This window comes from Crinia signifera, chromosome 4, assembly GCF_055691185.1.
Source record: "Crinia signifera chromosome 4, ASM5569118v1, whole genome shotgun sequence".
Taxonomy (NCBI): domain Eukaryota; kingdom Metazoa; phylum Chordata; class Amphibia; order Anura; family Myobatrachidae; genus Crinia; species Crinia signifera.
Window position 1 is genome coordinate 275,818,218 of NC_139220.1, and position 23,272 is coordinate 275,841,489.

The 23,272-nt window shown below is 45.5% G+C and overlaps 2 protein-coding genes across 9 annotated transcripts in view; one reads left to right on the plus strand and one right to left on the minus strand.

Annotated features, from left to right (window-relative positions):
- KANSL3 (KAT8 regulatory NSL complex subunit 3) overlaps positions 1-16,402 on the minus strand; it is a 53,915-nt gene extending 37,513 nt beyond the window's left edge. For 2 of the 3 annotated variants that reach the window (XM_083184607.1, XM_083184610.1), the window contains exons 1-11: positions 16,245-16,402; positions 14,117-14,374; positions 13,453-13,623; positions 11,869-11,959; positions 11,532-11,717; positions 11,294-11,425; positions 11,081-11,197; positions 4,795-4,896; positions 3,444-3,515; positions 3,198-3,272; positions 2,090-2,247 (exon numbers count right to left, since the gene is read on the minus strand). In XM_083184607.1, coding sequence (XP_083040733.1) covers positions 2,090-2,247; positions 3,198-3,272; positions 3,444-3,515; positions 4,795-4,896; positions 11,081-11,197; positions 11,294-11,425; positions 11,532-11,717; positions 11,869-11,959; positions 13,453-13,623; positions 14,117-14,331 — 1,319 coding nt within the window. In that variant the 5' untranslated portion in view covers positions 14,332-14,374; positions 16,245-16,402. Of the gene's footprint in view, positions 1-2,089; positions 2,248-3,197; positions 3,273-3,443; positions 3,516-4,794; positions 4,897-11,080; positions 11,198-11,293; positions 11,426-11,531; positions 11,718-11,868; positions 11,960-13,452; positions 13,624-14,116; positions 14,375-15,347; positions 15,365-16,244 lie in introns of those variants that run through there. The other variant, XM_083184609.1, reaches the window with a different exon arrangement.
- FER1L5 (fer-1 like family member 5) overlaps positions 16,254-23,272 on the plus strand; it is a 101,972-nt gene continuing 94,953 nt past the window's right edge. For 2 of the 6 annotated variants that reach the window (XM_083184602.1, XM_083184606.1), the window contains exons 1-2: positions 16,255-16,450; positions 17,588-17,714. In XM_083184602.1, the coding sequence (XP_083040728.1) occupies positions 16,448-16,450; positions 17,588-17,714 (130 nt within the window). In that variant the 5' untranslated portion in view covers positions 16,255-16,447. Of the gene's footprint in view, positions 16,451-16,473; positions 16,693-17,587; positions 17,715-23,272 lie in introns of those variants that run through there. The other 4 variants (XR_014473569.1, XM_083184605.1, XM_083184603.1 and 1 more) reach the window with 4 other exon arrangements.

The window sequence follows — 23,272 nt, forward strand, 5'->3', positions numbered from 1 at the left end:
TCCTGTGAAAAATGTCTCCCACCTGTACCTTGTTAAAGCCCTTAATATATTTGAAAGTTTCTATCATGTCCCCCCTTTCCCTTCTCTACTCTAAAGTATACATATTAAGATCTTTTAGTCTTTCCTGGTACGTTTTGTGATGTAGGCCATGCACCATTTTAGTTGCTCTTCTTTGTACAGTCTCTAATGTATTTATATAGTTCTGGAGATATGGCCTCCAGAACTTAACACAATACTCTAGGTGAGGTCGTACCAATGACCTATACAGTGGCATTATTACTTCTTTCTTTCTACTGCTGATACCGCTCCCTATGCAACCAAGCATCTGACTCGCCTTCTTCATTGCTTTGTTACATTGCCTACCTGCTTTTAAGTCCCCTGAAATAGTGACACCTAGATCCCGCTCTTCCTCAGTAGTTTCCATTATAGTGCCATTTATACTATATTGAGTCTTTGGATTTCTGAGACCCAAGTGCATGATTTTGCATTTTTTGGCATTAAACTGTAGTTGCCATTCTCTTGACCATTTCTCTAATCTGCCTAGATCCTCAATCATTTGTTTTACCCCTCCTGGTGTGTCTACCCTGTTGCATACCTTTGTGTCATCTGCAAAGAGGCACATTTTACCCTCAATTCCATTTGCAATATCACCAATAAAGATATTAAAACGCACCGGTCCAAGTACAGATCCCTGGGGTACTCCACTTGTAACCTTTCCCTCCTTTGACTGTACTCCGTTTACTACAACTCTCTGTTTTCTGTCCTGCAACCACGCTCTTATCCATTCAACTATCTTAGAATCCAATCCCAAGCTTTCAAGTTTATTTAACAGTCTGCGATGTTGGACAGTGTCAAAAGCTTTACTAAAGTCTAGATAACCTACATCTACAGCCCCACCTTGATCTATTACTTTAGTCACCCAGTCAAAAAAGTCAATAAGATTTGTTTGACATGATCTTCCCCCAGTAAACCCATGCTGTTTTGGATCCTGTAAATTGCTGGTTTTGAGATATTCTACAACTCTTTGTTTTAAGACAAAGAGTTTAGTTGTGTAGGGTTATATAATGCAGTCACTTATGTATGCCTCTGACCTTCAATACATTCTTTGCATGTGGTGCCAGCCTGTTAAGGACCCCATACATTAGGCCAACTTGTCCAAAGGACAATTCGGCCCTAATCTATTGACAACTCCCCAGGGAGTTGATGTGCCAAGTTTTGCATGTGATAAATCGCATGTGATTTATCACATGCAGTCCCCGGGGAGCTGCAGGTGAGGGAGTCGGGAGCTGAGCAGAGCAGAGCGGGGGGCTGCAAGCGCAGAGCCAGGCAGGGGACGCAGAGGCAGTTTACTCACTGGGCAGCAAGGGGACCAGATTGCCGGGTAGCGTAGGGGAAGCCGGGCAGCAGCGGGCGCACATAGAAAAAAAACCACAGAAATGAATGAGAGAGCTCCCAGCCAATCACTGACTGTCCATTCATTTCTATGTGCGCCCGCTGCTGTCCGGCTTCCCCCACGCTACAGGGTCTCTGGTACCCATAGCTGCGTTCACCGCCCAGACCACTGCCTCCCCTGCCCGGCTCCCTGCATGCGGCGATCACCGCCCAGGTCAGTGAGTCTACAACCTCTCCTGCCCTGCTCCTTGCATCAGCACGCCGAGCTCAGCTCCCTGGTGTCCATAGCCGCGTCCCCTGCCCGCCTCCAGGCTGCACATAAGATTTACTAAATCTTATGTGCAGCCCGTCCAACCTCGACCCGATGCGCACGGAACCGCGCATTGGGTCGGATGGGATGTCTGCACATACAATTTGGGCCGATTTCACTGCACGATCCATCTGAATCGGGTGAAATCGGGCTCAAATCGCACAGTGTATGGGGCCTTTAATTGTTGATGCCCTAAAGATCCTCCTAAACAGGATTGGCGTGGTGAGACAACAGCCATCAGTAGCTCAATTAGGTGCTGAGCAAACAGCTTAGTGGGCAGCGGAGACTGGTGCCTTACACACGGTGTTTAGAGTTCATTCACTTATCAATTACCATAGACTGAAAATGTAGCCAATTGTTAAGTTTTGACATTTACATGACGCTCACCGAAGATTATCATCAGCTCCACCAACAATAACCAGGCTGTTATCAGTTCTGAGCTTCTCTCGAAAGTCCTCCATTGCTTCAGGGTGACACTGAAGAGAGTTCTGGCCAACCACAAAAAGTACTGGGGTCTTCATATCAAGGAGTGGGTCATCTACATCCTAAGAATGTAAAACTGAGAGTTTAGGCAAGTTCCAAATGCAAATAATCCTTAATAGAAAGACAGACACGGACTCACACAAACTTTACCATCACTAAGAGAAGGACAGACACAGACTCACACAAACTTTACCATCGCTAAGAGAAGGACAGACACGGACTCACAAACTTTACCATCACTAAGAGAAGGACAGACACGGACTCACACAAACTTTACCATCGCTAAGAGAAGGACAGACACGGACTCACACAAACTTTACCATCGCTAAGAGAAGGACAGACACGGACTCACAAACTTTACCATCACTAAGAGAAGGACAGACACGGACTCACACAAACTTTACCATCGCTAAGAGAAGGACAGACACAGACTCACAGACTTTACCATCGCTAAGAGAAGGACAGACACGGACTCACACAAACTTTACCATCGCTAAGAGAAGGACAGACATTGACTCACACAATTTACCATTGCTAATAGAATGACAGACACGGACTCACCCAAACTTTACCATCGCTCATAGAAGGACAGACACGAACTCACAAACTTTACCATCACTAATAGAATGAGACACGGACTCACACAAACTTTTCCATCATCGATAGGACAGACACGGACTCACACAAACTTTACCATCGCTAAGAGGACAGACACGGACTCACACAAACTTTACCATTGCTAAAAGAAGGACAGACATGGACTCACACAAACTTTACCATCGCTAATAGAAGGACAGACACGGACTCACACAAACATTTCCATCACTGATAGGAGAGTAGATATGGACTGACAGACATCTGAGTGCTCGCTGATATTTCTAAGCATTTCCATACTACTAACAACGTAACAATTGATGTGAATGTTTAAATATGGTCAACCATTTTATTTTCATCATTAAAAAGGTATTTATTACAATTAGAAAATAAAATGTTTTGAGCACATATTACTTACACCTCGGGGACCATCAATAGTGAGCAGTGGAAATCCCAAACACACCACAGCTGTCACATATTCCATCAGAGAGACCTGAGCACAGAAGCACATATTAGTAGGTTGCAGTAATCAATGCCCATATGGAAAGTACTGGGTTTGATATGAAGGTGACTGGTGGACATGTAGCGATACAAGATGTAGATATCCCTGTGCAATAACTGCTATTTTATACAATTAACTTGTAAGCATATGTTATGTACTCACATGACAGGCAATTAAAGCTCCAGTATTCCATCCAATAAGAATGACGGGCTTGTGAGGGAAATGGTTGTGAATCTGCAAGTGGACAGGCAAACAGTAATGAGGAGAAAAGTCTATAGTAGTATGGCTATAGGAGGATAAATCAGTTTTCATACCATTGTGACCAAATAGCGTCAAATTAATGAATTTCCAAATGCTTTTGTATAAAATCCCTATCACTGGCTATTCCAGTGTGCGAGAGAAACTAACATCCCCTGCAGTTAGCCAGAAACAGGGATGGAAATTTCCATCAGGACTAGGAAACTATTATGGTAAAAGGCATAAAACCTGGCTTAACACAATACGCATGTGATATCTAGTAAACAATGAAAAGCAAAGGTTTATCAAATGTTTGACATTTTTCCCAATCATTATAACCAAATATTATGTTCCAGTGGGGATGCAGTTTAAATCCCTACCGCCAAAATCCCGACCGCCGAAATCCCGACACTTTCTCCCTCCAGGGGTGTCCACGACACCCCTGGAGGGAGAATAAATTAGCGTGCCGAGCGTAGCGAGGCACCGGGCCCACTGCGTGGTGAGCCACTTGGCCCATCCAGTCTGTTAGGGCAGACTAGATGGGCCAAGTGGTTCTTATCTAAATGTCAAATTCTATAAGTCTATAGCAATGTGCTGTCATTAAGAGCATTTCCCTCAGGAACCCATACACTTTACAATTATTGTATACAATATCATATCTAATTGCATGTCAGTTTTGCGATGAGATGAGAGGAGATGAGATCTAGTACAAAAAGTATGTGCTGCACATACTTTTTGTACTAGATCTCATCTCGTCTCATCACAAAACCAAGATGCGGTGAGATTCAATATTGTATACAATAATTGTAACGTGTATGAGCACCTTTATTAGCCAAACCAGGCCTCGAGATCTACTAACGGTCCTCATTTTCCAAATCACCTAGCTGGTGCACAGCTGTAGTCATTACTAACTGTCACCTTTTCAAACCTGCTGCATTCATTCCTACTATATATCCACAGGTTTTCTGATATACATGCACTGTTGGTAGATCTTGAGGACAGGTTTGGCCACCCCTGACTAAAGGTGCCCATACACGTTACAATTATTGTATACAATATCGCATCTCGGTTTTGTGATGAGATCTAGTACAAAAAGTATGTGCAGCACATACTTTTTGTACTAGTTCTCATCTCATCTTATCGCAAAACCGAGATGTGATGAGATGCGATATTGTATACAATAATTGTAATGTGTATGGGCACCTTTAGACCTACTACAGAACCAATAAGGAATATACTGCAAACTGTGACAGAATGATTCCAAGATCTGATTTACCTCAATGACTTTTCCTCGCAGTCCACCAATCATGTTTTCCAGACACTGTAAAGAGGTGACTCCGTTGCCACTGTTCATCAACTGGGAACCAACAGGAATGACCTGAGGAATAAACACATCATCACGTAAATAAAGTTGTTGTATTCATCATTAAATGTCTTTCTACAATGCTGCAAGGATACACTGGTGACAGGTAATGGTCCATTTTCAAGGCAGAAGCTCTTTAGCATACCCTGACTCTAGCAAAGACACCAGAGGTGAACGTTGGTCTGTGTTGCTCTTATTGGGATTTGTACAACTGAAGTATCTGTTGTTTCCATACAGAGAAATTCACGTAATTTAAAACTCAATATTCAACTTTAATGAAAAGACAATAGCAACACAGCCCTATAGCAGCATTGGCTCAGATACTACATTAAATGTCTTTCTACAATGCTGCAAGGATACACTGGTGACAGGTAATGGTCCATTTTCAAGGCAGAAGCTCTTTAGCATACCCTGACTCTAGCAAAGACACCAGAGGTGAACGTTGGTCTGTGTTGCTCTTATTGGGATTTGTACAACTGAAGTATCTGTTGTTTCCATACAGAGAAATTCACGTAATTTAAAACTCAATATTCAACTTTAATGAAAAGACAATAGCAACACAGCCCTATAGCAGCATTGGCTCAGATACTACAGCTCTTTTTTTTTTTTTTTTTTTTTTTTTAATTCAATACATTTTTATTGTTTTTTTTTTTATATGCATTAGTACAAAAAAAAAAAAAAAAAAACGTACACATACAAGCAAGACTTAGTACACAGTTGCGAAATCCCTCATCCATTCGAGGGTTACATTATACAGAAATATAATGGGTGATGGTTATTTATACATACAGTGGTACAGTATATATATTGGTATTCATTCAATATACGGTTCATGGTGTTAAAGAACAGTCAACATCCCTAGTGTGCGGATTAGCTTCAGGTGTGGTTTAAGCGCATCGCGTGCAGGTATCTTATAGGAAGTATTTCAAGAGAAGGGCGCAGGGAGTGTGTTGGGCTCTACCCGTGACAGGCAATCATGCCATACTGCGATATGAAGCATTTGTAGTTGTATAGGTACAAGGCATCAATAATCATTAGACAGGGTATATTCACACATTAACTAATTATAAAGTATTATTGTTGGTCTCAACTCACATTAGAAGACTTGTTGCATAATAGAGTATTAACCCCAGGGCGCTGGTATTAGGGGGTATTTCTTGTTGCATAAGTAGACTCCAACCATTTATACCATATGGAGTGAAACTTTTTCTCGCTATTTCTGGACAGGTAAACAAATTTTTCATGACTCACTGTTTAATTTACCAGGGAGATCCAAGCTGTTATACTCGGGGGCTCACTCCTCATCCACAGTCTAGCTATGATCACCTTGGCTAGAGCACAAATGTTGATCATAAACCTCCTATCCGTAGCAGTGAGGGCCTCTTCATCAAAAGCTGAGAGTAGACAGGATCCAGGGGTGATCACATTCCCGGGGATGCCCGCATCCCTTCAGAAAGTCAGTGACAGCTTTCTAGTATGTAGTTATGCTAGGACATGACCATAATAAGTGGAAAAAGGTACCCTCTGCTGCATTGCACCTGGGGCACACCGAGGAAGTGGTTTCCCCTATACGATGCAGCAACGTCGGGGTCATGTATACCCGGTGTAAGATATAATACTGTATCTGTTGGAATCTGATACTAGATGTGGACAGTTTGTGAGCCTCCAATGCGTTTGACCATATTTCATCTGTCATGGTTCCCAGGTCAGCTTCCCATTTTGACCTAATGGTGGGGAGAAGGTCTGAGTGCGATTTTTGTTGTATGGCCGAGTATAGGGTAGACACCAGGTGCCCTCCCGAGATCCCCTGGATCAATGTTTTAAGAGGGGAATTATTAATAAGGGAACCTGATGCGGGTCCCACTTGTTTGTTGAGAGCATGTCGTATTTGGAGGTATCTATAGAATTGCGAGTTGGGAATGGGGAAATCCACCTGTATTTCCTGGAAAGTTTTAAAGGTGTTATTTTGGTACAGGTCGCCTAGAGTGGATACATTCCACCTATTCCATGTGCTGTCTACCTCTAGAGAAGCCAATTCGGGCAGGGCGCGGGTATTAAGTAGGGATATCTCTGGGTCCCATCCCTGACCCCCCATAATTCCATGAACCAGTCGCCATATAATTATTGCTTGCCTGATCAAGGGGATTCTAATATTATTTGTGGAACCGGCTAACAGGGTTTGTAGGGGAGAGCCTGCTGAGGAGTGCTGAGCAAACAATTGTATGTGTAGAGTATTAGTATCTTTTACATTCAACCATTCCCATGTAAAGCACATCTGAGCTGCATAGTAATAGTACCTGAAATCAGGTAAGGCCAGGCCACCTAGGTTTTTGGGTCTAGTGAGGGTTTGGATGCTAACCCTAGGGCGTTTTCCTGCCCATATTAAGGAGGAGAGGAGACTTTCGATTTTTTTAAAGTGTTTCTGGGGAATATATATTGGAGCTTGCTGAAGAATGTAGAGAAGTTTCGGTTGGAAGACCATTTTTACCAGATTGATTCTTCCAGTGACAGTTAGTGGTAGTTTGCTCCAAAGCGGCGTTTTTGTGCGGAGATAGGTTATTTGTGGGAGAAGATTCAGTGAGATATAGGAGCTGGGTTTGTTTGAGACCCATATTCCTAGATATTTAAAGGTGTCAGACCATGGGAGTGGGAGTTGCATGGGGGGGGGGGGGGGTCGGTACATTCCCTTTAAGTGGTGTAATAGAGGATTTGGACCAATTAATTAATAACCTGGAGTGCTGACCGAACTCCGTAATGGTACTGAATATTAGGGGTAGTGATTTGGCGTAATCATGAATAAATAGGAGGATATCATCCGCATATAGTGCTATTTTGTCTTCCCTAGTCCCTATTTTTAGGCCAGTAATGTTATTATTTTCCCTGATCAAACAGGCCAAAGGTTCGATGGCAATGGCGAATAGGGCGGGGGACAGGGGGCAGCCCTGCCTTGTGCCTCTGAACAAGGGAAACGGTTGGGATAAATATCCATTCACCGAGATCCTAGCTGTCGGTGAAGCATATAGTGTTTGAATAAACCCGATAAATTTCGGTCCAAAACCAAAACGGTCCATTACTTCCCACAGGTAGTTCCACTCGACAGAGTCAAATGCCTTTGCTGCATCCAGGGAGGCAATAGCCGAGATGGACTGGTCCTCTCTAGGAGTCTGTAGGTGTGTGAACAGTCGTCGGAGGTTAATGGCGGTGGTTTTATTGGGCATAAAACCCGTTTGATCTGGGTGAATTATATGCATTATGATTCTATTAAGTCTAGCAGCCAAGACTTTGGCCAGTATCTTGATATCTGTTGGGAGCAGGGAAATAGGGCGGTAGGAATCGGGATAGGAAGGGTCTTTGCCTGGTTTGGGGAGAACGATAATTATAGCCTCCGACATTGATGTCGGGAGCCTACCATCATCGAATATTTGTTGGGAAATGTCGAGTAAGTGAGCTGTAAAGAAGTTAATGTGTTTCTTATATAGCTCGGAAGGGATTCCATCAGAGCCCGGTGCCTTGCCACTGGGGGAGGCCTGTATAGCGGATATTATTTCTTCAAGTGTAAAGGGAGAGTCCAAGAAGTTGCGATCTTCAATGGATAGAGAAGGGAGTGGGATGTTACAAAGGTATGTTTTGAGATCCTCCACTTCAGATGAGGATTTGGAGGTATAAAGATTCCTATAATAATATACAAATTCGTTGGCAATGTCAGGGGTTTGAGTGACTGTTTGGCCGCTCGTTGTGTGAAGCTCTATAACTGTACTGGGGCCCCTCTCCCCTCGCATAAGTCGTGCCATATAGCTGCCCGGCCTATCCCCAAAGGCATAGGTCGAGTGGGAGGTGAACATTAGTTTGTATCGGGTTTTGTCTAGAAGATATGATTTCCAATTTTTTTGGGCGTTCAGCCATTCTAGTTTGGAGGTTTCTAATTTATCCGTGAGGTATTTTAATTCGGTTTTAACACACTGTGTTTCTAGTTCTGTCTCTTGTTTCTTATAGAACGTTTTTAGATTGGTGACCCTTTGAATCAGGGTCCCCCTAAGGAAGGCCTTAAAGGCATCCCACAGGATGTCCGCAGCCACAGTGTCGGAATTCTTTTCAAAAAACTCCTTCCATGTCGCCTCGAGGTCCAAACCTGTTCCCATACGGGTCAGCCAAAAGGAGTTAAGTTTCCACAGTGACTGACCTTTTTGGCCGTTAAAATCTAAGTGGAGCGTAATTGGGGAGTGGTCCGAGATGCCTCTACTCTCATACGCCGTGTGGCGGATCCTAGGAATCAGGTCTAGTGTAATCAATGCCAGGTCAATCCTGGAGAAGGAGGAGTGGGAGTGGGAGAAACATGAGTACTGTTTAGAGGTGGGATGTTTCACTCTCCAAGCATCCGTTAGGCCTACAGCTCTTCTTTTAAGACCGAAATTATGGCCTACTTGGTTGAAGAGTTATTAATTTTGGGGGTATTGAAAAGCCTTTCTCTTAAATGAACAAACTAGCCAACATCCATGAATTAATTTGATATACTCCATGTTTTGATTGGCGGGCTACACAGGCCTTGCCAAGATCAAAGATAGCAAACTAAAACTACAATAGACAAAGAAGACCTCAGGGTAAAAAAATGTGACACAATTAAACAAATCCATTTAAAAATTTATATCAAATTTTCTCGTGTACCGAGGGTGCCACCTTCTGGTGCATACAGAAAAAAACTGTTTCATAAAACTCATTCAAAACAGTAACAGAAGAACGGTATCCGGTCAACGGACCCAGATCATGTTATGTTATAGTCAAACCCATCTAGTTAGTAGTAGTACGTTTATTTATAAGGCGCCGCAAAGTGTCCGCAGCGCCGTACATAGCAAACAAAAAAAACAAATTACAAGGTAACGTACAGGGTGTGTTGAAAGATACAGTATAAATAGGGGTATAGCTGGTAGAACTAAAATCAGCATCAGTTCAGAAGTAGGTGTCAAAATTGTCAAGGAGACTGAAGATGAAGTAGAGGAAGGGAAGAACAGGACAGGAGCACAGGTGAGGTAATGAGGTAGGGTGAGTACGTGAGGAAGGAGGGCCCTGCTCATAAGAGTTAACATACTAAAAATAGGTGGGTAGACGAACGAAATACAATAGGATAAGTAGGAACGGAGGGGAACGGAGGCAGGATAGGAGGATCAAAAGAGGTTAGGAGGAGGGATAGGCTAGTCGAAAAAAGTGGGTTTTGAGGGAGCGCTTGAAGGAGGTAAGGGAATCAGATAGCCTGATGGGTGGCGGGAGGTTGTTCCAGTGCAGGGGGGCAGCGCGAGAGAAATCTTGGACACGGGAGTGGGAGGAGGTGATTAGGTGAGAGGTCAGTCGGCGGTCAGCGATGGAGCGAAGAGGACGGGAGGGAGTGTGGACAGAGATCAGTGAAGAGAGGTAGGGAGCTGTGGAGGAGGAGAGAGCCTTGTAGGTGGTGGTGAGGAGTTTAAAGAGAACTCGGAAAGGAATGGGGAGCCAGTGAAGAGATAAACAGAGGGGGGAGGCGGAGGTAGAGCGGCGGGAGAGGAAGATGAGCCTAGCAGCAGCGTTAAGAATGGATTGGAGAGGTGCGAGGCGGGTGAGAGGTAGCCCAGAGAGAAGGATGTTGCAGTAGTCAAGGCGGGAGATGACAAGAGAGTGAATGAGAATTTTGGTTGCGTCAGTGGAGAGGAATGGTCTGATGCGTGAGATGTCACGCCTAAAGATAGAGGACTGCGTCTGGATGGACTGTAACGGAAGTTAGACGCCAGCGTTAGAGCGATGGGATGGCGGTCGATGGTCACATGGCTGACATGAGTTTTTTTCACTTTTTTTGGTGCCGCATGTCACAGGTCGACTTGGTTCATTCTTTACTATGCAAGTGGACATAGAGTGAGATTATAATAGTGTGCCCAAAGAATGGAGCCATACAAGGGGACACTGTGCACATATACAGTGCCCACGGAGACCCCTGTGACATCCGGCACAAAAAAAAAAACGTGAAAAATTCATGTCGACTATGTGACCATCGACCACGCTCCCGTCGAACTTACGTTACTGTCGATCAAGACGCGGTCAACTACCATTAGGCATCTAACTAGAATGGTTTGACTAAGAGTGGTCGACCTAGACAGCGTCAATCCGCTAGACCATGATCCAGAAGAACACATTTATTAAGCAAAAATTCAGGAGACCAAATGTAATGTCAACAAACCTTGGCCAAGCAAGAGAGCTGGGATTGCCAGAACCGATGTCGCCGTGAAGTAGGGAATACAGAGTTGGTTGGCCCTGAGGGAGCGATGAGGATAAGAGGGGAACCTGGAAGTTTATTCTATAAAAAAAAAAAAAAGAGAGATTACAAAAATACATTTATGCACAAAGGAGTCGTCGAGCGACAAACAAGCAGGAGCAACACTTGATAACTTACAGGTTTGTTATGCGACAAAACTCCAACTGCTGGGTCCCACGGCCTCTTCAACAGTAGAGATAGGGCTTCAGCGCTGGCTCCTCCGGCCCTGACAGTGGAGGTTAGGAGCATGCGGTCAATAAGAGCTGGAATCTGCAGGGACCACAGAGCATAAAGAAATAACCTATCACACACTGACCAAATAAGGCAGCCATGTGGTGTGCGCACAAAAGTGCTCCATATGTAAGAAGCCAAGTACCTTTCCTTTCAGTGTCTGTAGAGCATCTAGATAAGCAGCAAGCAATGGCAGGTTCAGCGTTTCCACTAGAGTAGTGTGCAGCCATTGCACCAGTTTTGTATCCCAGCCCACTGAGGCCAGAGCTTGGCGCACGCGACGCGCACACTTGTCCACCGCAATTCTTCTCAGTACCGGTTCATTTGTTGCCTGCAGAGTGACAATATATGAGGATAAGCCTGTCCCCAAACAAGTTGCATGATAATTTGTATATAGTATTAATAACAGTCCTGGTTCCAGGTTAAGGTGCCAATAGAAATACTTCTGGGACAAACAGAAAGGGTAATAACAGTGTACTCACATTATCGTTAGCAAGACGAGCTAAGCGGTCAGATTGCAGAGCTTTCAGAATCTTATTAAAAAGCTTATTCTGAGGCGTACTCCAACCAGTCCTGAAGGGAAAATTCAAGGAAGAACATGAGATAAAGGTTCTTACTTATATGAGACACACACTTTATAAATGACTTTGGTTCCCAATCTCCACAGCACGTGAGGTAACTATGTCTGCACATGATGCAACAATGTGTTAGTGATACTGTACTGATTAATGTCTGGCATGATCTTTATATGTATAAATAAGGGGTGTATAAATCTTTTAAGCGTAAAATTCTAGCAAGAAAACGAATGCCAGAAGCATTATGTGACTTTGAATCCCTTTAATGTGGTTAAGGTACTTGTTTCCTATCTGGGCGCCCGCTACGTTAATTGCGCACCATGCTATTCTCCGTATAAAAATCGGATCGCATCGGATACCACAAATGCACATACACGATATTGAACGATGCGATGCGATCCGATTTCGTTCCCGCTTTTATGGTTGGCCCATAGGATGGCCCATCTGTAACACTACTGTATTTATTTACCCTTCAAAGCCCTCCCCTTGTGACATCTGCACAGAAACACAGTATTGACGTCAACCCGAAGCGTGGCGAGCGCAGCGAGCCCCACGAGGGGCGGCGGTACGCGTCCTCCGACTTTTTCATACCCCCACTATCCACGTCGGCGTGGAGTTGAGAATAGAAAGTGTGGCGAGCGCAGCGAGCCACCGAGCCCGAAGCGTGGCGAGCCCCGCGAGGGGACGCGGATACTTCACAGGTATCCGTGTCCCCTCGCGGGCTTCACAGGTATCCGCTGCGCTCGCCACGCTTCGGGCTCGGTGGCTCGCTGCGCTCGCCACACTTTCTATTCTCAACTCCACGCCGACGTGGATAGTGGGGGTATGAAAAAGTCGGAGGACGCGTACCGCCGCCGCTCGCCACGCTTCGGGTTGACATCAATACTGGGGTGGCGTTAACAATGGAGGCGCATTTTAAACCATCAGGGGGGGTTTCCTATACAAATCGTGGGTTTGCGGGGTTATTACATTGAAATCAATGTAAAATCGGGTCTCAGGGACCATTTAACATTGATTCCAATGTAAAAATCTGGTTGATCGCGTCACCGCATACGATGCGATTCGATTTAAAATGAAATCGGATCGGATAGCATCGTCATACGATGCGATTCGATTTAAAATGAAATCGGATCGGATAGCATCGTATGCCATCGTACATCATCGAGTACCGAATCCGATGCGATCCGATTTCATTACGGTGCCGTACGTAGAAAACCTGGGCGCCCAGATAGGAAACAAGTACCGTGGTTAAAGGTCTTCCTCCTCCATTTGGCCTGTACAAACCTGCTCCTCCATGGAAATGCCATCCATCTCCATAAACAAACTCACTTTGGTCCTACAATATGCACATGGGTACCTACATATTCTCCAAAGCTAATTTTACACTGTCTTGTGCTTAGTACAGCACTTTCTTTATATTCTGTGCATTCTTCCCTCAATGCATGCTTTCATTTCTTAATAATGTAGAATGTGCTGACAGGAAAGTGTCACCTGTTTACGTGCTCTTCCCAGTCATCAGGAGGGGGCGGAGCTTCAGTGTCTGTGCGCACAAATATCACATGGCGTTCACACTCATTCATCACACTTCTGGCCTTTTGGTTATCATACAATGGCATGGGACTGGGAGTGATAGTCTCAACATCAATTGGGACATCTGTCTCGCTGTAAATAGAGAATACACTGTATGTGATTCAACTCCAAATCAAAACACTGGACGGATGAAGTCATGTTCTTCAATGTTTATTGACTACCACTAATTTGACTTTGTTTAATTTGTCAGAATAAGAAATACCTTTCACATTGCTATGCCCAGTCAGACCCGGGATCTTGATCTCCGACTTTTCAAATTAAACCCAGGTCACCCATTACACAGAGGACAACCCAGGTTTAACCCTTCTTATAACACAGGTCGAACTGCCAGGTTGGTGGACCTGGCAGGGGCTTTCACACCGCACCTGGGTCAACAAGTCAGCAACCCGGCAATAACCCATATCCGAAATGTGGTGTGAAAGGGGTATTATATTTATGCATTACTTAGGTCTGACTCTGGTATGGAGCAGTCCCTGTGACAATGACGCTGAGTCATATGCAATAATAAGAGTTGACCAATACTTTAACAACTTATTAGGTCCCATAGGAGGAACCTGACACTTACACTGCACTTTCTTGTTGTCTCCGTGGTGTGATGAAGAGAGTGCGGGTGGGTCGGGCATTACTGGCATCAGGGTGTGCACTCCAAGGCTTCGCATAGCTGTGATCAAGAAATACCAAGTCCAGCTCTCTTTCATGCACAGACAGCTGGAAGAGGAGGGATGTTCCCATTCTTCGAGCTGAGGACTGCAGGTCCCGCTCACTTGTCCTGTGTGACATCTTAGCCACAGACTTGGGTTAGGGGGCCACAAAAGTTTAATATCTGTATGATAAAAAGGAGAATAAAATTAAGTATTAAATCACACACACACAGTGATCTTCACTGTGAATGCTCAAATACTACTAGACATAAAATCAAAATGCGCAGACCTGGTTGTTTAGACATTAGGTAATGCAAAGGTGCAGTTATAAAACTGGTAGGTTGGGTGCTGATCTGATGAGGGCTCACTACTCTAACTATAAAGTGAATGCATGCAGTGCAGTAGTAATAGTGCCACTGCTCACCATCCACTTTAATTTCACAACCAAGGACCAGTTCATTAATACAAAAGAATACAGTTCCCCGATAGTGAAATCAACATGTTTGTACAGACACTGGGTTCAAAACGGAATGGTGCACTATACAGAGAGCTGTGTGTGTGTGTGTGTGTGTGTAGTGGTGCCTATACAGCAGGCATGCCCAAACTATGGCCCTCCAGCTGTTGTGAAACTACAAGTCCCATCATGCCTTGCCACAGTTTTGCTATTAGGGAATATGTAAACTATGGCAAAGCATGCTGGGATCTGTAGTTTCACAACAGCTGGAGGGCCACAGTTTGGCCATGCCTGCTATACAGAGAGGGCTGTATGTATGTATGTATGCATGCATGCATGCCTATACAGAGAGGGCTGTATGTGTGTATGCAGTGGAGCCCTATGCAGAGAAAGCTGTATGTGTGTATGCAGTGGAGCTCTATGCAGAGAAAGCTGTATGTGTGTATGCAGTGGAGGCAGCACTATACAGAGAAAGCTGTATGTGTTTATTTATACAGTGGAGTGCTATACAAAGGACAGTATGTGTGTATGCAGTGGTACACTTTACAGAGAGGGCTGTATGTATGCATGCAGTGGAGCACTAAGCAGAGAGAGCTGTACTGTGTGTGTGTGTGTATGTAGTGGTGCACTATACAGAGAAAGCTGTATGTGTTTATGCAGTGGAGTACTATACAAAGGACAGTATGTTTGTATGTACATACCTCCCAACATGATCATCTCCAGGAGTGACACATTGCTCTGTTTCTGGACTTCCTTCTTAACGTATCATTGCTATCACTGGTTTTAAACAGGTTAATTGATAAGAAAGGGGGACTAAGTAAAAACCGGAACCGGATAAGACACCGGAACGCCGGACCAGACATCAAACTCTGCATTCCGGAGCTTATAGTGTCTGGTCCGAGGGGTGTCCCATGCGGGGGGTGTCTTGTCCGGGGGGATGCCTGTGATTGCTCACACCAGGGACATGGGGAAGGGGAGATTACAGCCTCCCTGTGTGGTCTGGACCGTTCCAGTTTTTATTACACCCCCGGACCATGCGGTGAGGCTGTATTCTCCCCCCTCTCCTCTCCCAGGTGACAGGTGCGACAGCAGCCCCATCAGATGGAGCACCCCCGGACAGGGCACCCCCAGACCGGATACTACAAGCTCCGGAATGCAGAGTTTGATGTCCAGTCCGGCATTCCGGTGTCTTATCCGATTCCGGATTTTACCCATACCCTAAGAAAGGTGCTCCAACACAGGTGATAGCAATGATACATTAGAGGGAAGTCCAAAAACAGAGCAATGTGTCCCTCCTTGAGAAGGGTCATGTTAGGAGGCATGTATGTATGTATGTATGTATGCAGTGGTGCACTATACAGAGAGCTGTATGTCGTGGAGCACTATACAGGGGACAGTATGTGTGTGTATACACTTTGTTTGCACTATATAGGAAGGGCTGTGTAACTGAATACACACTACTATTGCACCATATAGGGTGGCCTGTAAAAAGCATGTACACAGCCTCCATGCTTAGTCATTGTGTATCCCTCCACCCGGGAAACCGAGTGACCCAGTATCACTGCGCGCTCGTGCCGCCGTATTTATCATCACCCTACCGCGTCATTGCGGCGTCCGCCGCTCGCTCTGGCCCCGCCCACTCCTCCCAGCGTAGCCGCCGTCTCTCGGTCTTCCGGAAGCTGCTCAGGGCCGGCGGTACGAATGGCTGCGTGATGCTGCTGCTGGATAGCGTCTGTGAGTGCGCGCGCAGCTGTGGGCGGGGCGTGGATGTCGATTGAGTCGGGGCGGAGATGGAGGCGGGATGGTGAGTGTGCGGGGCGCGGTTACACCATCACGCAGCTGCGGCGGGATCCTCCCTCCCTCCAGCCCGGGCCCTGGCGGCCTCCAGTGTAGTTACACGCACCACCCTGAGCATCCGATGAATCTTTGCTGCAGGTGTCTGTATGGGAGCTGCCGTGCTGCCCATAGCAACCGCCCGACTGTAACGGTCACTTATGGGTATTGCGCAGTATAGATAATGACTACGGAACATGATTCCTCCTACTGGTGACAATCAGAATATTGGACGCTACGTGACATTTGTGTAGTTTATTGGTCGTTATATCCAAGCAGGGTTCGGATTCTGAACATGGGACCCACATACCTCCCAACATGACCCTCTCCAGGAGGGACACAATGCTCTGTTCCTGGACTTCCCTGGACAGAGCAATGTGTCCCTCCTGGAGAGGGACATGTTGGGAGGTATGGTTGGTTGCTATGAGTAACATCTCATGTAATAGAATTCCCATCTTAAGGTCCATACACACTCAGCTGTTTTGCCCAGTGTGTATGCTGACTGATGATGGGGAAAATCGATGGACTGAAAAATGCTCAATGCATACCCACTGGGGGTGGACGACTTTCCATAGCAGGAGGATATGGATAGCCATCCACTCCATCACTCATCTGCTGGTAAAGGTCCATACACACTGGGCGACTATGCCCAGCGTGTATGGACAGCATAGTGGCGTTCATCGCTGCGTATGCACTGAGCAGCTTTCTCCCTGCCCGGTGTCTTCCCTGCCTGGGGTGTTGCTGTCTGCTGTGGTGTTCCTAGCACAGGTCTGCTTTGCATATCAGTGCTGATATACAGACCACACTGTGCTAGAAGCACTACAGCAGACAGCGACACCCCAGGCCGTTGAAGAGGAACTGAATGGGTTTTCAAAGATAGCGGGTGCTAGAATGAACACTACAGGTGACCAATTTTTTTGCACTGGCAAACAAGCTGCCTTCTGTCTTTCACTGTCCATACCATTCACCTGTAGGTTCTTTTATCCCCATAGGCTTCAAAATAAAGGTTTAATGATAAGTTAGTAAATGGTCTTCTCAAGTTCCTTATGTTACGTCATCTTGTCTGGGTTACCTGTCTGCATGTATCTTATTCACTCACTGTCTCTAGGTCACACGATATCCCAGGACTCAGACATTAAGCTGTGACAGCATGCTGCGCCTTCTGGTTGTGTCTGCAAACATTCACCTTGCCAAGACTAACAATGCCGATTGTAAGGTTGTCGCAACTTTCCAAGGTACTGCCTTCAAGTGGATAAAGCCTGTCATATTGTCAGTATAAACTCTTGAGAAATTAGTGACTCCTGGAAATGATTGTAAATATACTAAATATACAGTGGCTTGCAAAAGTATGGAATCCCCAAACAATTAACAAATTTGTCTGTATTACAAATGACAGATTGTTCCAGACAGTATTCTATTTGCCATACCAGTAGGCTCTTAATTTAAATGTATCCTTCATCCAGCAGGAAACACTGGTGGAGACTTACAGTGGGTATAGGTGTGTAATCACTGGGAGCTGGCACTTTATTTATTTAAATTTAATTTAACTAGTGTGACTGCTCCTCTCCAAGTCTTAAAGGGGATACGCACGGAGTGATTTCCACCCTAACTCTGATCGCTCCTTGTGTATATCCCCAGGCAGAAGCGATGTGCAGTCTCGTGCCTCGTCATCGCCTGCAGGAAAAGACAGTGCTTGCATTGTCTTTCCTGCTAGATCGCGGGGCTTTGCCTATACACACATTGCTCATCACACATCGCGGTGTGCATTGCGATGTGTGCTGAGCGTTCATGCTTAAGCATGTCGCTCAGTCTCCTTGCACCTTGTGTACGGGGCTTCAGATTAGTGAAAGGCATAGTTAGTGGCCTCTCACACCTGTTAATGCTGGGGGAGCTGCCCAGGAGAGCCCTCCATACTGCATGTGGTTTGTGCATGGGTCTCCAGCGGTGGGACCACTGTCTCAGGCACCATTCACTGCTGCATGCGGTGTGCGTCACAGGACCTCGTCTGACTGCATACAGCAGCTGGTGAGTATATAGCCATCATTAAGCCGGTCATTTAACCACTTTGGTGGTATGCCCAGAAATTTTCCAGGTTCAGCTGCGCTGCTGGCGTGGGCTCTCCCAGAAAATTTCCAGGCATGCAACTGGAAAGTTTCCTCTGCTGCCTCGTCTTCTAAAATGCATCAAAAGAGAATGAATCAAGGTTCTTTTGATAGCTCCAGATTTGTCCTAATGAACCCGGATCTACGTCGCCTGTTGGAGGAAGATCAGTGGCCTCTTTGTCCACGGGAAGACCTGTTTCAGCAAGGGCCTTTAGTCTTAAAACGGCTTTGTTTAATGTTGTGGATGTTGAACGGGAAATTAAAAAAAAGAAAGACTTTCCCTTGGAGGTCATACCTACCATGCTAAGTGCTTGTAAGGTGGTTATGTCTCAACGTTGCTACCATAATAATATACATCTGGAAAAAGTACATTGCTTGGTGTGAGGGTAGAGGTTTGTGTCCTATTGCATTCAAGAAGGGACTCGCCTATGCAGACAGCATAGGAATTACAGCCTCTGTTTGTTCCTTATACTGCCCCATGGGACCTGGATTTGGTCCGTTCTATTTTGCAGTCTTCTCTATTCAAGCCTCTAGAGTCGGTATAGTTGAAGTATCTCTCCTGGAATGTGGTCCTTCTCATATTGGCCTCCGTCAGACACGTTTCTGAACTTGGTGCTCTCTCTTGTAGACTGTCTTATTTGGTTTTCCGCATAGACAGGGCAGAACTTTGAACTTGTAAGTTTTTAGTTTTCACATGAATCAGCTGATTGTGGTTCCTGTTTTTTTTCTGACAATTCGCCTTCTTCCAAGTCTTTGGATATTGTCAGCGCTCTCTAAATTTATGTAGACAGGACAGCTGCAGTAAAGAAATTGGATTCTTATTTGTCAGGTTCAATGTAGCCTGTCCTGGATGGCTGGCCACAAAGCAGACACTACAAGATGGCTTTGTTTGACTATAAGGCATGGTGGGGTGGCGTTAACAATGGGGGGGCATTTGACCTAATAATTAACCATCAGGGTGGGTATACAATGAAAAATCGGGTCTCAGGTACAATTTAACATTGGGTCCAATGGCAAAATCGGGTCATTATAATGGCATGCAATGCGACCGATTTTTTTAATTGTATTAAAAACATCTTTAAAGCACGAAAATTGGGTCCCACCAGTGGCGGAACTACCGGAGGCAATGGAGTCATCTGCCGCCGGGCGCCAGCCTTAAAGGGGGGCAATGACTCCATTGCCCCCTGATGTTCCGCTCATTTGTAAGGTACCCTGAATTTAGGCATCGGTGCCATGCGGCGCCCCCTCCCCCTTGTCAGCTGATTGCTGCTGCAGCTGTACGCGCTGTGAGTCGGCCGGGAGACTCGCATCCAGTCAGTGCAGGACACTACAGGTGCCACACACTGTACAAGCTCCCGGCAGCACAGCCCCGCGCGGGAAGCGTCACCGGCTGGGTGTCAGCCAGCCCTCAAGCCAGCTTCCAGTCACCGGCAGCCGTTGAGGGCTTCCAGGGAGAAGCATCCCGCCGCGCCTTCCTCCAGCAGGCATTGAATTTGCGCAGCCTGCCGCCGGCCTCCTCCGCTCCCCCCCCCAGCAGTACATCTGCCACCGCCTGCGGGGAGGAGGGCCGAGAATACAGCCCAAATCGAAGCCTGCACAGCAAGCACCATCAGGAGAAGCCCTTGAAGCAGCAGCCGGTCAGCGAGCCTGAGGACATGAAGAAGGTACTGTACCTGTTCCCCCCCTCATCCCTCCCCATCACCTCCCACCCAGGCGGCCCCTGCTTTGTATGCATGGTCCAGTGTGCCCACCACACTGTCTTTTCTTTTTCTCTGCCTGACACCCCCCTCTCTATGCCTGACACCCCCCTCTCTATGCCTGACACCCCTGTCATCCCATCCCTCTCTCTGCCTGACTTCCCCTCTAACCCCCTCTCACTTTGTACCTGAACTCTCTTTTACCCCCTCTCTTCTATCCTTTAAATAAACTCACCCTCTTCTCTCTCTATCCCTGACATCCTCTTGACACTCTCTCACTCTCCCCTCTCTTTCTTTACTTGACACTCTCTTTCCCTGACACTATCTCGCTCTATCCTCTAATTTCCTCACTTTATGCTGACACCCCCCTCTCCCTGACATTATTTCTTTCTTTGGGGGGGATGTATTAAAATACATTGGCGCCTCTCCCCGCCTCAACGCAGCGATGCTAGCACATATGTACTAACATATGCGGCTAGCTTTGCATTGCGGTGGGGTCTCCGTCACATCCCTTGGGGGGCGTTGCTAGGCTTCCTGGACCCTAGAAAGGTATGCCAGGGGGGATGGGGGTCGTCATCTGCGGCGGGTGGCGATAGAAGCCCATAGGTTTTTATAGGGTATTATCACTCAAAGGTGACGATACCCTGCCCAGCGAAGACGGGCGGCCAGATTTTATTACATTTGAAAATGCCGTAAAACCCCTGAAAACACCCTGCCCTTCTCTCTTTCTCCATTATTCTCTTTCTCTCCCTCACTCCCCTTAACTCTCATTCTCCCTCTCTCTAGCTATCTATCAATAGGGGGGCCAAAATTTTTTCTTGCCTCCGGGCAACATGGACGAACTTACGCCACTGGGTCCCACTGCATCTCATCGCATGCCTTAAGTTAAGGCATGCAATAAAAAAAATCGGGCGCCCAGATATTACACAAGTACCGAATCCTCTATTATTACAGTGTAAATCTTCGGTATTGCACGTCGCTGGGGATATCCACCCAGAGCGACCTGTACTTTATTTCTAAGTGATCTAGACAGATTGGTTAGAATTGGGGCTGTAATTGTCCCGTGTGTATGCCCCATTAGAATGAGACTTGTTAGGGAAGGCCAACAGTGAAGCCTACACAAGGAACTATGGTGTTCAGTGGCTGAGAAGGTGCAGCCAGTCAGCTGGGCAGTCAAAACCTTTGATCTTAAGGGCAGGGCCAAATTAATGGCCAAATGGGCCTGGAGCTGAAAAGTGCCTATTATGAGAAGTGGAGGAGGTGAGGCCAATGCCATGTACAACCCATACACTATACACCCCAGTGTCTCCCTAAATATATAAAAGTACAAAAATTGCATACTTGTGTAAACTGGGAATGCAATTGTAATCCTTTTGATATATGGCCAACCATTTGGCCAGCTGGTGTCTGTCTGATGATCATCATCATTCTGTCATGATGATGGGGCTATTTTTACGTAGAGGCCTGGAGCTGCAGCTCCATCCTTCCCATTGTTAATCTGCCCATGCTTAAGTGGGATGACCAAATTTAGGAGGAGAATTTGTCCCCCACAACTGTCCTTAAATACTGATGGGCCCGCGTGATTAGAACCCAGCTAGCCTTCTTCTAGACACCCCTTTTAGTCAACCATATTAAGAGCCCTCCATAAAATGGATTTATGATAGGGTAGTTAGAAAGAAACAATTACTACAGAACAACCACATCAAAGCACATCTCGAATGATCTAGATCAGCCATGTCCAGACGATGGCCCTTCAGCTGTTGTGAAACTACACATCCCAGCATGCCTTGCCATAGTTTTAGCATTCCCTAATAGCAAAACTGTGGCAAGGCATGATGGAACTTGTAGTTTCACAGCTTGAGGGCCATCGTTTGGACATGCCTGATCTAGATAAACTCCGAGACAAGATTTTGCAGTCGGATTAGACAAAAATGTAGCTTTTTGGCAACAATTAAAAAAGCTATGTATGTGGCAAACCTAACACTGACTATTTCTCAGCAAACACCATCCCAGCATTGAAGGTGCCAGCATTAGGTTGTGGGGGTGCATTTCCTCTCCAGGGTTTGGGCATATTTTATTGTGCACCATCCATCGGTTCTTCAGTTTCAACAAGGGGATATACTTTGCTTCAGTCTGCTAGAAAACCAAAGCGTTGACGAAATTTCACCTGTCAGCAGGATAATGATCCCAGTCAAAAAGTCAAAACAACATCGGTAAAATAACAAAAGGGTAAATGTTCTACAATGGCAGTTAGTTACATTACATACATACACACACACACACACACACAGGCACACTAGGCTGTTGGGTGAAAGCTTTTAAGTGGGTCACAGACATGGCTTTCACTATCTGCTGTGATTGTTCATACATTTACAATTACCATTAATGCCGCTCAAACCTCCATACATGGCCATGATATGGCCAGTAGATTCCTCCTAGATGCACACAACCCATACTGTAGTTGCAACGAAGAAGGAAAGAAAAGAACTCTCTCTTTTTTAGGGGCACAACTTGATTTGTTATATGTTATTAAAAATTAGCTTTTATTAGGTTATTAATTTAAAATATTGGAAGCCAACCTTGATGACGAAAACAATTTTACATACGTACATACAACACGTATCGCCTGTCAGAGAAACTGTATCTCCTGGACAGGACAGAAGTGAAATTTTTAATTCACTAAATGACAGTCACAGTTACTGTAAATGTCTTTTTAGTAGTTTCTATGCTTTAAGAAAAATTAATTAATTACCCATAGAGACAGTACAATTATACATACATACATAAAACATATATCGCCTGTCGAGAGAAAATGTCTCTACTAGACAGGTACTGTAAACGACTATATTGTAGCTACTGTGCTTCTATATATCTTTGCTACATGTCCTTGATTACAGGCAAGCGAAAATATACCTTTTAAGGAAATATTTGATATACTTATATTGTGGTAATTGTCCCACTTGTTATTGTTAAATAGAATAGTGCTGAGGCACT